Below are 13,012 nucleotides of genomic sequence, written 5' to 3'. Positions count from 1 at the left end.
TGTTGATCCCAATCCTGTTTCTCCAACCTCTTTCTTCTTATGCTCTCCTGCTCTTCCTCATTCCACCACCACGTCTCTTTGTCTTCATTTCTATTTCCAGATGTCACACCAAGTACCTTTCTAGCAGTCTCCCTTATCACTTCTGCAGTAGTTGCCCAATCATCCAGCACCTCTTCACCACCGAGCCCCTGTCTGACCTGAATCTCACACTACATTCTTCCTCTTACAGTTTCCACCATCTTATTATTCTTTCACTCCTCACTCTCCTCCTCTTCTTCTTCACCTCTAAAACCCCATTCTACAGACCACCATAACTTGAGTAGCCCAACTAATCAATAACGCCATTTGTTGACAGAGAATTTCATTATAGATTTTATCGATCATTTGTTGCAGCCCACGTATTGTGTAACAGACATTTCCTATACATGATGAGAGTTTAGTTGTGTACAACCTAGGCTAAATTTACAAAATACAGTTAAAGTGGGAACTTCCTAGGAGTTATAGGTTTTATAGATAATGATCACCTATTCCCATTAAGTGTCCCCTACATCAAATTCTTATGAAGAACTTGTTTTCAAAATATGTCAAAATAAGCTCTCCAGTTACAGTTTTCATTATTTCCAGATTTTCCTCAATTCATTACTGTTTTTTCAGCAGCATTAGCATGTCCACACTAATATGGTTTAATAATAAAAAAATTCAAATTTTATTTGTCACATACACATAAAATTTGATTTGATTTGAAATCATTATAAATATTTCACAATTTTTGAGTCATGCTTTTTTTTTTTTATCTACAAATGCAATAATTAATTTCAAATGCTTTTTTGTTATTGCATTTCAATTTGTAAAATGTGTTTCTCAGTGTTTCTCAGTAAAAAGTGGTAGCTCAGTGGTGAAGGTGTTGGACTTTTTTATCAGGCTGTGAGTTAAAATCTCGTCACCAATAAACTGTCACTCCTGGGCCCCTGAGCAAGGCTCTTAACCCCTAACTTCTCAGTTGTATAGAAATTGAATGCTTGAAGCTCGCTTTGGATAAGGGTGTCTGCCAAATTTCAAGAAATTTGTTAAAGCTAAACTGATTTGTCCACAATTTTTTAAAGAAATTAACCGTCACTTCTTTAGACAATATAAAAAGCATAAAAGCTTTAACTTTCATTTGGTTATTACATTTTAGAAATTTTATCCCTATAAAATTGGTGGGGTTTTTTTTTGGTATTTTATTATACTTAACATTTTAAGTATATTAACGTTACATTCTAAGTTTTTTTTTATTAACAAATTGCATCTTAAAAAAATAAAATAAAAAAACACATCATTTGTCACCATTAGGGATGCACCAAAATGAAAATTCTTGGCCGAAACCGAAAACCAAAAAAGAGGAAAGCAAGGCCGAAAACCGAAACACCGAAAGAAATTATGCCAATTATTATTACATTGCATTTATGGCTATGACTGTGTACTAACCTTACCAAAATCAAAGCATTTCAATTGCATGAATTAATATTAAAGTTTCAAAGAATAAATCAATTACAAATTATGAAAATATTTATTTATAGCACATTGCAACAATGCACAGGATAAAATAAATTAAAATTCAAACTTAAATGTTTAACTTAAATGCACTCGTGTACATTACATAATAATGTACAGGCCCTCTGGCCTGCTGAAAGGTTGTACAATTAAATATGTTCTTTCATAAAAACAAAGTGCATTCAGAACAAGTGCAACTGCTTAAAGATATAAAAATACAACAATATCACTGGAAAACTTCCTGCCTTTTCAAAAACTTCTGCCACAGACGGAGTGCGCGTGCTCGGAGGGGTTTTGCTTTTCTGTGCCGCTTTCCTCTCATATTCAGCATAGCGATCGGGATGTCTGGATTTCAGGTGATAAATTAAACCCGACGTGGAGAAAGTCTTTGCAGACGTACCCCATCTTGAAATTTCTGCATTACATGTATTGCAAATCGCTATCCGTGGGTCTTTCTCAGATATACTGAAAAACGTCCACACCGCAGACATGTTGCTTTAGACATGCACGTGCAGGCTGCGGTTTCTGTTTGCGTCATCACAACAAACTGTTTCGGCCATGTTTTTTTCGGTGATTAAAGTCTTTCGAAAATTTTCGGTGGCCGAATATTCGGTGCATCCCTAGTCACCATGGTCACTTTTTTACATAACTGACCTCTACATGCTTGCGCAAAGGTGATGTGGTTTGTTTATAACCTGTTAGTTCAGTCTAAATATGGCCAGTGAAGTAAAATACATTCAAGGTCTTCTCCTGGCTTAAGTCCTTAAACTCTGTCCAGAAAACTACCTGCTATTGTCTCATCACTATTTTAGATTGTATGTAAATTCTGTGGTGGATTAAAAAAAAAAAATCTGTCTTTTACTTCACAGCTACTGGTGTTGCCACTACGCTCTATGCTGTAGAGGCCAATGGACAGCCCATAGCAGATTTTGAGTCTGAAAAGGAAGAAGGAGAGACTCAGTTCCTTATTAAATGGAAGGGCTGGTCCTACATTCACAACACATGGGAAAGTGTGGACTCACTCACTCAGCGAAAGGCCAAAGGGATGAAAAAACTGGAAAATTTTAAAAAGAAAAATGAGGAGCTCAGTGCTTGGTGAGGGGATTTTTACATACATTTGTTTGAACTTTAGAAATTAATTTATTGTTATTTAAACTGCCTTAACTTTATTTTATTTTGTATTTATTTATTAAATTTTTTTCTAATGACTTGAATTATTAATGCGTGTTCCATATAGCTCTTGAAACGAGGTTTTAATTAAATCCCACAATTTGGTCACGTTTAGGTTGAAAAAAGCCTCACCAGAGGATTTGGAATATTACAACTGCCAACAAGAGTTAACCATTGATCTGAAAAAGCAGTTTCAGATAGTGGAGAGAATCATTGGTATGTACAGGAGGTATTAAATGATTATGCTGAATCATGGAATTGTCTGTAGAGATTTCTCTCTAAATTTGTGATTTTGGAATGTTAACGTTTTTACAGCAACAAGAACAGGGAAGTCACAAGTGCACTCTGATTTTACCTGTAAGTACTTTACACATTTCACATGATTTTTGTAACAAAAAAAAAACCCTACAAGCTGGTATATTTAATTAATGTCATGTTTGTAGGACAGTGATTCATTTGACATTTTATAATTACAAAAGTGTAAATGTATGTGACTTTGAATCATTTAATTAGTCAAATGCTTTAGTCCATTTACCTCCCTTGCAACAGCGCATAAGACCACATCTAACGAGCCTGAATACTTGTGTAAGTGGATGGGTCTGCCCTATGCAGAGTGCACTTGGGAAAATGGTGCCTTAATAGGGAAAAAGTTCCAGTCTTGCATAGATAGTTTCAACAACAGGAATGTCTCCAAGACTATCCCCTCAAAAGACTGTAAGGTGAGAGACTTATATAAGCATTTTCTTATCTTTTAAATCTATTTATAGTTATTTTTTTGCTACTTGTATGGCAATATTATGCTGTCTTAATATTTCTAATTAAAATGGGTTTGCACCTAATCAGTAGGTTTTTGTATCTTGTATTATGGCAAATCAGAATGACCATACTCTATTCTTTAACTTTTTGAAGGTGTTAAAACAGAGACCCAGATTTGTGGCTCTAAAGAAGCAGCCCTCTTATATTGGAGATGAGAACTTGGAGCTGAGAGACTACCAGTTAGATGGACTGAACTGGCTTGCACACTCTTGGTGCAGGTACTTTAAGTGCTGTACTTTTTTTTCATGTATTATTTTTATATATATTATAAATACAATTTTATAATTAACTTTTAAATTAATCAGTTGCATTTCTCTAGTCCTAAAACTCTCTTGTATACATAGAACAAATTAATGTTCATGTTGTGAAAACTGCTTTAAATATGTAGCTTAGCCTTTGCTTCTTGTACACTATTATTTTAATGCTTTCAATTAAAAAATTATTTTTATACACTCATAAATTATCTAAATGTTATGGATGTAGTCACCTTACCATTATACCCATATTTCACCCTTCCTTTAACTGTTGCCAAAGAAATTAGAGGCACATAGCTGTCAAGAATGCTGTAAGATTTTTCTTTGCCATGCTTGGCATGAAGGATGTTGAGTGGCTTCCTCAGAAACCTGGCTACAACCCCACTAAAGATTTTGTGATAATTTGCTCATCTTGCCCAGTGTCGGTGCCTGACTGCTAATGCTTTTGTGGCAGAATGCACACAACTTTTCACAGCCACATACTAAATTCCAGGGGAAAAAATGAACAGATTTACTTTGCTAATTTGTGGTTATAAAACGTCTGCATATCTCTGCGATGAAAAGAAAAATGGAACCAAGATAAATCATGACAAATTGCAACCTACAATAATAGTCGTTTTAGTGAAAAGAAATGAAAATTTACAATAACATTGTTGTTTAAGTGCCCGCACCCAAAACTAATACTTAGATACTTAGAAGTATCTTTAGATTTTATCGCAGCATGTTTGAGTAAAAGTCAGTCAGTTTGGCACATCTTGACTTAGCAAAGAATTTGCCATTCTTTCATGCAAAAAGCCGGTTGAAGGCTAATTCACAACACAATTCCAAAAGGTTATTCTTATTCTCTCTCCAAATGTTACTCTATAACTCTCTCTTCAAATGTTATTCTCTCATTCTCGCTCCAAAAGTAGCATCATATTTAACATATGAAATATACAGGGCAAGATTATGTAAGAATAATAAGAACTTAAAGCCCGGCAAACTCCAAGCTAACAGTGGCGGAGTGTCGAGGAGACGGCTTCCGAGTTCCGACAGGAGCTCGTCGGCGAGAAAGAGAACAAGAAACACACTTGCTGTAATTTTTTATCTTGTCTTTGCAACTTAGAAGTCATGATTGAAAAAAATGCTTGCTTTATATATTTACTGTTCTAACTCTTCCTGTTTGGATGCTGAATACAGACTAGTAAAGTTAAGTAAGAGTTAAGTTCTCTCAAGCAAGCGCAGAACGTACATGAACGGTTTGGTGTGTCAGATGCACCTACCTAATAATCGGCCTAAATTTGTTTTAGTGAAGCCATTATTTTTTTTTATTTAGATGTGCTTCAGTTAATTTTTATGATAAAAGGTGAAATTCCTTTTCATCTTAAGTATTTAAGGTGAAGCTGAATTTTTTTGCCAAAACTGTCTGGAATTTTAAACTAATTATTATTCTCTGCACCCTAATTAAAAAGGCCCAGTGCTGAAGAAAAGCAGCCCCAAAGCATGATGCTGCCACTTCCATGCTTCACTGTGGATGTTGTTTATTTGGTCTTTCATTTTGTGCTAGAATATCCTCGGGTATTATTATCAAAAAATGTCAAACCATGTATTTTATTGCATTTTTTTTTTTTGTTAAAAAGGCTTCTGTTTTATTACCCTTCCATATGCAGTGGGGCAAATAAATATTTAGTCAGCCATCAATTGTGCAAGTTCTCCCACTTAAAAAGATGAGATAGGTACACTTCAACTATGAGAGACAAAATGAGAAAAAAATCCCAAAAATTAGTCTAATTTTTAAAGAATTTATTTGCAAATTATGGTGGAAAATAAGTACAGTGGAACCCGGTTATGTCGTTGTCCTAGGGGGTCGCCAAAAAGCATCAAGGTAACCGATGATCGAGATAAACGAAAATCAAAATGGCGGCAATATATTAACGTGCTTGAAATTTCTTTATGTACATGATGTGCGTTAATAAATAAGAATGTGCATGCACGTGTTTTTGAAGGGGTTTTTTACACAACAGCGTTGCCACGATTTGTTTGATGAAGGCATGCTATAAAAATACGTACAGTACATGTTTATCTGTCAGGAATCCACTGCCACGCCCCCTTTAAGCCCCTTCGGCGTGTCAGGTGCTTTCTCGACCACTTTCTCTGAAGCTCCGCTTCAATCACGCACGTATGGTGCTCGTTTATCATCACCAGCTCCTATTTAAACTTCCACACTCTCACTGTCCGTTATTGTTGGTATATGTTGGTTCACGGCGGTCGTTGCTATCGCTCATGCGTATTCCGGTACGTGCCTTCCCACCGGCTCTCTCTCAACGGCTGCGCTTTTCTTCCCAAAGTGCACCGCGGATTCTCCCCCCCCCCGCCAAGCGCGGCTTTCGCCTCCCGTTCATTGCATAACATTTAACAACAAAAGACATATGTGCACTAACTAACAGCAGAGATTCACCAGTATACAATACAACACCTGTAGCAGCTGTAAGCCTTGATTTTTCCGCCACTTCCGCGAGTTCTTCTGCGGCTGCACCGAGATAACCGGCGTTCAATGGCAAATTTTTCCCCCGCTTGTGCTCGAGATATTAGGGTTCGGCGACATAAAAAAAGCCGATATAACCGATAAAAAATGCTTAGAAAAAGCGAGAATTTGGCGGTTTCACTTCAAAAACGTCGACTGAATAGGGTTGTCGAGATAACCGAGGGCGAGATAAGCGGGTTCCACTGTATTTGGTCAATAACAAAAGTTCATCTTAATACTTTATTATATACCCTTTGTTGGCAGAGATCAAACATTTTCTGTAAGTCTCCACAAGGTTTTTACACACTGTTGGTGGTAGTTTGGCCCATTCCTCCATGCAGATCTCCTCTAGAGCAGTTATGTTTTGGGGCTGTCGCTGGGCAACACGGATTCTCAACTCCCTTTAAAGATTTTTTTATGGGGTTGAGATCTGGAGACTGGCTAGGCCACTCCAGGATCTTGAAATGCTTCTTACGAAGCCACTCTTTCATTGCACGTTTCATCTTCAATGCCCTTGCTGATATAAGGTTTTCACACAAAATCTCACGGTACATGGCCCCATTCATTCTTTCCTTTACACGGAATAGTCGTCCTTGTCCCTTTGCAGAAAAACAGCCCCAAAGCATGGTGTTTCCACCCCCATGCTTCACAGTAGGTATGGTGTTCTTTGGATACAACTCGGCATTCTTTCTCCTACAAACACAACAAGTTGAGTTTTTACAGGTGTCTTATACTGATAACGAGTTCAAACAGGTGCCATTAATATAGGTAACAAGTGGAGGACAGAGGAACCTCTTAAAGAAGAAGTTACAGGTCTGTGAGAGACAGAAATCTTGCTATTTTTTTGTAGGTGAACAAATACTTATTTTACACCATAATTTGCAAATAAATTCTTTAAAAATCAGACAATGTGATTTTCGGGATTTTATTTTTTCCTCATTTTGTCTCTCATAGTTAAAGTGCACCTTAGATTACAGGCCTCTCTTTTTGAGTGGGAGAACTTGCACAATTGGTGGCTGACTAAACTTTTTTGCCTCACTCTACACATGAAATATAGAATTTATGAGATTTCTTTCTGTTTGTTTTTTTAACACCTTTCCAATGCTTAATGGTGTGTTCATTTGTTTTTAATTACATTTTTTAAACCTTCTTCTAATAAATATTTTTTAATAATGAGATCCATACCTGCTTTAAAATCTCTGTGTCCCATGGCTTTTCTAATTGAATGTTATCAAGGTGATGTCAGAATGGTTAATGGTGGATATAAACATTATTATAATTAGTATATTTTCCCCTTAAATTGTTTTTCCATTTAATATATATTTTGCAATTTTATAATAAAGGTGGAAAAGGTTCTGACATGATTTATCTTGGTTTAATTTTTTTTGCACCACAACAATCTGCCATTTTAGGGGGTCTGTAGGCTTTATATCCACTATACTTAGAGAGACCCATCAGTTTGTAAATTCTGAGTTTGATTGTCTGTGCCAATCGCTAATGTGGTTCAATCATGTTGTTTAGGTGTAACAGTGTTATCTTAGCTGATGAGATGGGCCTGGGGAAGACCATCCAGACAATTTCATTTCTTTCCTACCTGTTCCATCAGCACCAGCTGTATGGGCCCTTCCTCTTGGTTGTTCCCCTCTCTACACTCACATCTTGGCAGCGTGAGTTCAGTAATTGGGCTCCTGACATGAACGTTGTGGTCTACCTGGGGGATGTTTTGAGCAGAAAGACGGTACAAATGCACTTGAATGTTCATATGGATGTTTGTTGAGTATACAGTTATTATTTAAAAATAAATTTTAAATGTTTTTGTTTTGTTACCTGTTTTTGTGTGTGAGACTGATACTTTTAGTTTTATGTATATATATTTTACAGATTCGTGATTATGAATGGATTCACCAGCAGACCAAAAGAATTAAGTTTAACACACTTTTGACCACATATGAAATTCTATTAAAAGATAAGGTGATGAATATATTCTGTAAAAAACACAAAACCCAAACTTTTATATGTATGCATGTAGCTGAATTTTTTTTAAGTGTTTGCTTTAAAAACATAGCAGTTTTTGGTCTTTTTATTGCAGGCTGTTTTGGGGAACATAAACTGGGCATTTCTTGGGGTGGATGAAGCTCACCGGCTGAAGAATGATGACTCTCTGCTGTATAAAACACTAATAGATTTTAGGTCTAACCACAGGCTACTCATAACAGGAACACCATTGCAGAATTCACTCAAAGAGTTGTGGTCCCTCCTGCACTTTCTAATGCCTGACAAGTAGGTTTTACTCTGCTAATTGCAGTTTTACCTAGGTTATAATTTCACCATCTACTGAGATGCAACATTTTATATTGTGGATTTTTTTTTATTTGTGCCAACATCAACAATAAATGCCAAGTGATTTAATGTTATTGAAGAATTTTATTAACATACAAGCAAAGTAGACAAATGAGATATAAATTAAATATTGTTGCTTTTTTTAGGGTTTCATTTGGACTTTAGATAAGATTTTTAAATGTTTCTATACCAAATTTTCTGCACATTTGAAAGCTAGACCTTTGCTTTGTTTTAGGTTTGAGTTGTGGGAGGATTTTGAAGAAGAGCATGGTAAGGGCAGGGACAATGGCTACCAAAGTCTGCACAAAGTGCTTGAGCCCTTTCTTCTGCGGCGTGTTAAAAAGGATGTGGAGAAATCGCTGCCTGCTAAAGTGGAGCAGATACTCAGAGTGGACATGTCAGCCCAACAGAAACAGTTTTACAAGTAGCTCCTTCTTTGTATACACTTTCTAACCTCAAGTTTTGCTTTTGAGAAATAGCCCTTTTTTCTTATTTAAAAAAAAAATAATTATCTGTGATGCCATTTTTTAATTTAAGGTGGATTCTGACACGGAATTACAAAGCCTTATCTAAAGGTACTAGAGGCAGTTCCTCTGGCTTTCTCAACATTGTTATGGAGCTGAAGAAATGTTGTAATCATGGCTTTCTCATCAAGCAGCCAGAGGAGTGTGAAAATGAGAAGCCTCAGGAACATCTGCAGGTATATGTTCTTAGGGTGACAATCTGCTTTATAACCTTAAATTATTTTAGATTTTATTTTGGTTCAAATTTCAACACTAATATGAACTGATTTTTTTTCCGGGGCAGGCACTTGTTCGTGGCAGTGGAAAACTTGTGCTCTTGGACAAATTGCTAACAAGACTGAGGGAACGAGGCAATCGTGTGCTCATCTTTTCTCAGATGGTCCGTATGCTGGACATTTTAGCTGATTATCTGGCCATGAAACGCTATACTTTCCAGGTATGATATTTTTCCTCCAGTAAATTTATTTTGAACTTTGACATATACATTTACTAAATTTACCAATGTTCTCTGTGCTAAAACTTATTTATGTTTTTGTCTATAGACTGGGTTTTGAATGGTATTTAGATAGTATGTTTGTAGATATGTTTGCGAAACGATTTGGAAAGGATTGCATCTATATTTTGAATAGTGCTCTGTTTATCTACTGGTTATTTTGTTTATATGGACTGGCAACACTTTTTTACACTTATTTGTAGAACAAATACCCCAACTTGGATGCTGATGTATTGACTTCCTTTGTGGCTCTTTTTTCTTATTTAGAGACTGGATGGCTCCATCAAGGGAGAGCTTCGGAAACAAGCACTTGACCACTTTAATGCAGAAGGTTCAGAGGTATGTACTATAACTTGATGTCTTTGCCTTTTCACACAGTTTTGGGTGGCATTGTGATTGACTCGTTGTATCTGGGAAAGATATATTTCATTCTTTTTTTTATTATTATTATTTTTTAATCAAAATACTGGTAAATATAATAGGACCAGCGATTAGGGTATGGTTATTGCCTTTGTTTGTCAGTAAGTTTTGCATTTGAGCATTAGAGTGACTATACACAACAGGAAAGACACAAGACAAAGGTGACAGGGGGAACTCACAGAGGCAGAAGAACATGGACAGTGCCAAAGAAATGAACTTGAGTAATAAGCTAACCTAACAAAAGGCAAACAAACTGGCTAGCTACTCTAGGCTAAGCTAACAAAGGGGTGGTACCTGCCCTCTAACCTAGGGTGTCTTGGCTTTTACAAGAATGAAGGTGCATGCACAGTCTTACAAAAGCAACACTGATATCTTAACACTGTTACTGTGCTTAATTTTCATCTGCTTCAGGATTTCTGTTTTCTCTTGTCCACTCGTGCTGGAGGACTGGGCATCAACTTGGCCTCAGCAGACACTGTTGTCATATTCGACTCTGACTGGAACCCTCAGAATGACCTGCAGGCCCAGGCCAGAGCCCACAGAATAGGCCAAAAGAAACAAGTAATACTCCTTATTCATGAAACTTACAGAAACATTTTGACCATGTCATTGGGGTATTACTACACTAATGTGCATTTTCAATTCTGTTTAGGTTAATATTTATCGTCTGGTCACAAAAGGCACTGTGGAAGAGGATATTATTGAAAGGGCAAAAAAAAAGATGGTGCTAGACCATCTTGTAATACAAAGAATGGACACCACTGGAAGAACAATACTAGACAACAACTCAGGCAATTCAAAGTGAGCTTTTGTTTTATTTTTTCTCCTATAGCAGAAAATGTGCTTATTGTTGAAACTAAATAAAAATTCCATTGTATTCTCCTAAATTACACTGGAACTATTTTCAGTTCAAATCCTTTTAACAAGGAGGAGTTGGCTGCTATCTTGAAATTTGGTGCCGAAGATCTGTTTAAAGAACCTGAAGAGGAGGAATCAGAGCTACAGGTATTCATTTATTATTAATCAGTTTTAAGTGGTCCCCTGGTGGTCTAGTGGTTAAGACGCAGCCCTCCCACCGCTGCGACCCGGGTTCGATTCCCGGTCAGGGAACCATCCCATTTACTCTCAGTGCCGGTCCCAAGCCCGAATAAATTGGGGAGGGTTGCATTAGGAAGGGCATCCAGCGTAAAACGTGCCAAATCAAACGTGGTCTGTGGCGACCCCTAATGGGAGAAGCTGAAAGAAAGTTTATTAATCAGTTTTAAGTGTAGACTAGGGATGCATTGCGGAACATAGTTCCCACAGGAATATATTAAGTGGCGGACTATAAGTTTGTTTAGTCTTCGCCTTCCAATGTTGTGTAGTGTCACTGTTTTGTTAATTATTATTATTATTTAACTTTAAAACATAAACAACAATTCCAGGAGTATAAAAAAGGAAATAGAGTTAGCGCAGTGTCACGGTGGCTACTTAATCTGTAGCCAAAATGCGACTTGTAGTGTGTGACTTGTTTGTTTTGCGCATGCACGTAATTGTGCCACTTCTGGCAATATGGATTCTTTGGCTTTTGCTTCAAGAATTTCTCTTTAAAGGAGAAAATCCTTACAATTCCGTTTTGTTAAAGTCTGCTGAAAATAAGTAGAATATATCTTTAGAAAATTAAATATTATATGTAATATACACACACACACACACACACACACACCTTCCCAGGAGTGCCAGCCGACCAAAATTACCCCAAGAGCACAGGGACGACTCATCCAAGAGGTCACAAAAGACCCCACAACAACATCCAAAGAGCTGCAGGCCTCACTTGCCTCAGTTAAGGTCAGTGTTCATAACTCCACCATAAGAAAGCGACTGGGCAAAGATGGTCTGCATGGCAGAGTTCCAAGACCAAAACTGCTGCTGAGCAAAAAGAACATAAAGGCGTGTCTCAGAAAACATCTTACATTTACATTACATTTGCGGCATTTAGCAGACGCCCTTATCCAGAGCGACGTACAAACGTGCTTTAAATCTCTAGTAGTGAATAAATCTACACTGGTACGCAAGAATACAAACTCAATATAAATATAACTCGAATTCTACAAACTTGGAAAGTGCTAATTTAGGTATTTCAGGAAGAGGTAGGTCTTCAGTCGTCGCTTAAAGAAAATCAGGGACTCTGCTGTACGGACATCTAGGGGAAGTTCATTCCACCACCTCGGTGCCAGAACAGAGAAGAGCCTTGAATTGTACTTACCTCTCCTTCTGAGAGAAGGTGGTACCAGTCGAGCAGTGCTGGAGGATCTCAGACAGCGTGGTGCAGTGCGAGATGTGATGAGGTCACTGAGGTAAGATGGTGCTGGTCCATTTTGGCCTTGTAGGCAAGCATCAGTGTTTTGAATCTGATACGTGCAGCTACTGGAAGCCAGTGAAGGGAGCGCAGCAGTGGGGTGGTGTGGGAAAACCTGGGCTGATTGAACACAAGTCGTGCAGCTGCGTTTTGGATCATTTGCAGTGGACGAATAGCGTTCAGGGGAAGACCTGCCAGCAGAGAGTTGCAGTAGTCCAGTCTTGAAATGACAAGAGACTGAACAAGCAACTGGGCAGCCTGTATGGACAGAAATGGTCGAATCCTTCGGATGTTATAGAGAAGAAATCGACAAGAACGAGCAACATTAGCGACATGTGGGAAAAAAGACAGTTCATTGTCCATAGTTACCCCAAGGTTACGAGCAGTGGCTGAAGGGGAGAGCAGAGATTCATGAAGTGTTATTTGTAGATCTTGACCTGGAGATGAATCACCTGGGATGACCAGCAGTTCTGTTTTGCTGGGGTTGAGTTTAAGTTGGTGAGCCCTCATCCATAAAGATATGTCTGACAAGCATGCTGAGATCCGAGCGGAAGCTGTGGTATCTGATGGAGGGAAAGAAAAGATGAGTTGAGACCATTCCCATGCTGTTCCGCAGATACC

At 37.7% G+C, this 13,012-nt stretch overlaps 1 protein-coding gene across 7 annotated transcripts in view; it reads left to right on the top strand.

Annotated features, from left to right (window-relative positions):
- chd2 (chromodomain helicase DNA binding protein 2) overlaps positions 1 to 13,012 on the top strand; it is a 79,850-nt gene that overhangs the window by 41,325 nt on the left and 25,513 nt on the right. For 6 of the 7 annotated variants that reach the window (XM_046864485.1, XM_046864484.1, XM_046864482.1 and 3 more), the window contains 15 exons: positions 2,403 to 2,628; positions 2,819 to 2,919; positions 3,019 to 3,060; positions 3,253 to 3,422; positions 3,613 to 3,737; positions 7,798 to 8,014; positions 8,158 to 8,247; positions 8,366 to 8,556; positions 8,852 to 9,040; positions 9,154 to 9,316; positions 9,424 to 9,576; positions 9,901 to 9,972; positions 10,465 to 10,614; positions 10,706 to 10,854; positions 10,962 to 11,058. In XM_046864485.1, the coding sequence (XP_046720441.1) occupies positions 2,403 to 2,628; positions 2,819 to 2,919; positions 3,019 to 3,060; positions 3,253 to 3,422; positions 3,613 to 3,737; positions 7,798 to 8,014; positions 8,158 to 8,247; positions 8,366 to 8,556; positions 8,852 to 9,040; positions 9,154 to 9,316; positions 9,424 to 9,576; positions 9,901 to 9,972; positions 10,465 to 10,614; positions 10,706 to 10,854; positions 10,962 to 11,058 (2,135 nt within the window). Of the gene's footprint in view, positions 1 to 2,402; positions 2,629 to 2,818; positions 2,920 to 3,018; positions 3,061 to 3,252; positions 3,423 to 3,612; positions 3,738 to 7,797; positions 8,015 to 8,157; positions 8,249 to 8,365; positions 8,557 to 8,851; positions 9,041 to 9,153; positions 9,317 to 9,423; positions 9,577 to 9,900; positions 9,973 to 10,464; positions 10,615 to 10,705; positions 10,855 to 10,961; positions 11,059 to 13,012 lie in introns of those variants that run through there. The other variant, XM_046864489.1, reaches the window with a different exon arrangement.

This window comes from Silurus meridionalis, chromosome 13 (genome assembly GCF_014805685.1).
Source record: "Silurus meridionalis isolate SWU-2019-XX chromosome 13, ASM1480568v1, whole genome shotgun sequence".
In the NCBI taxonomy this organism is placed as follows: domain Eukaryota; kingdom Metazoa; phylum Chordata; class Actinopteri; order Siluriformes; family Siluridae; genus Silurus; species Silurus meridionalis.
The sequence above is the reverse complement of the archived record's forward strand: the minus strand, read 5'-3'. Positions and strand labels throughout refer to the sequence as shown.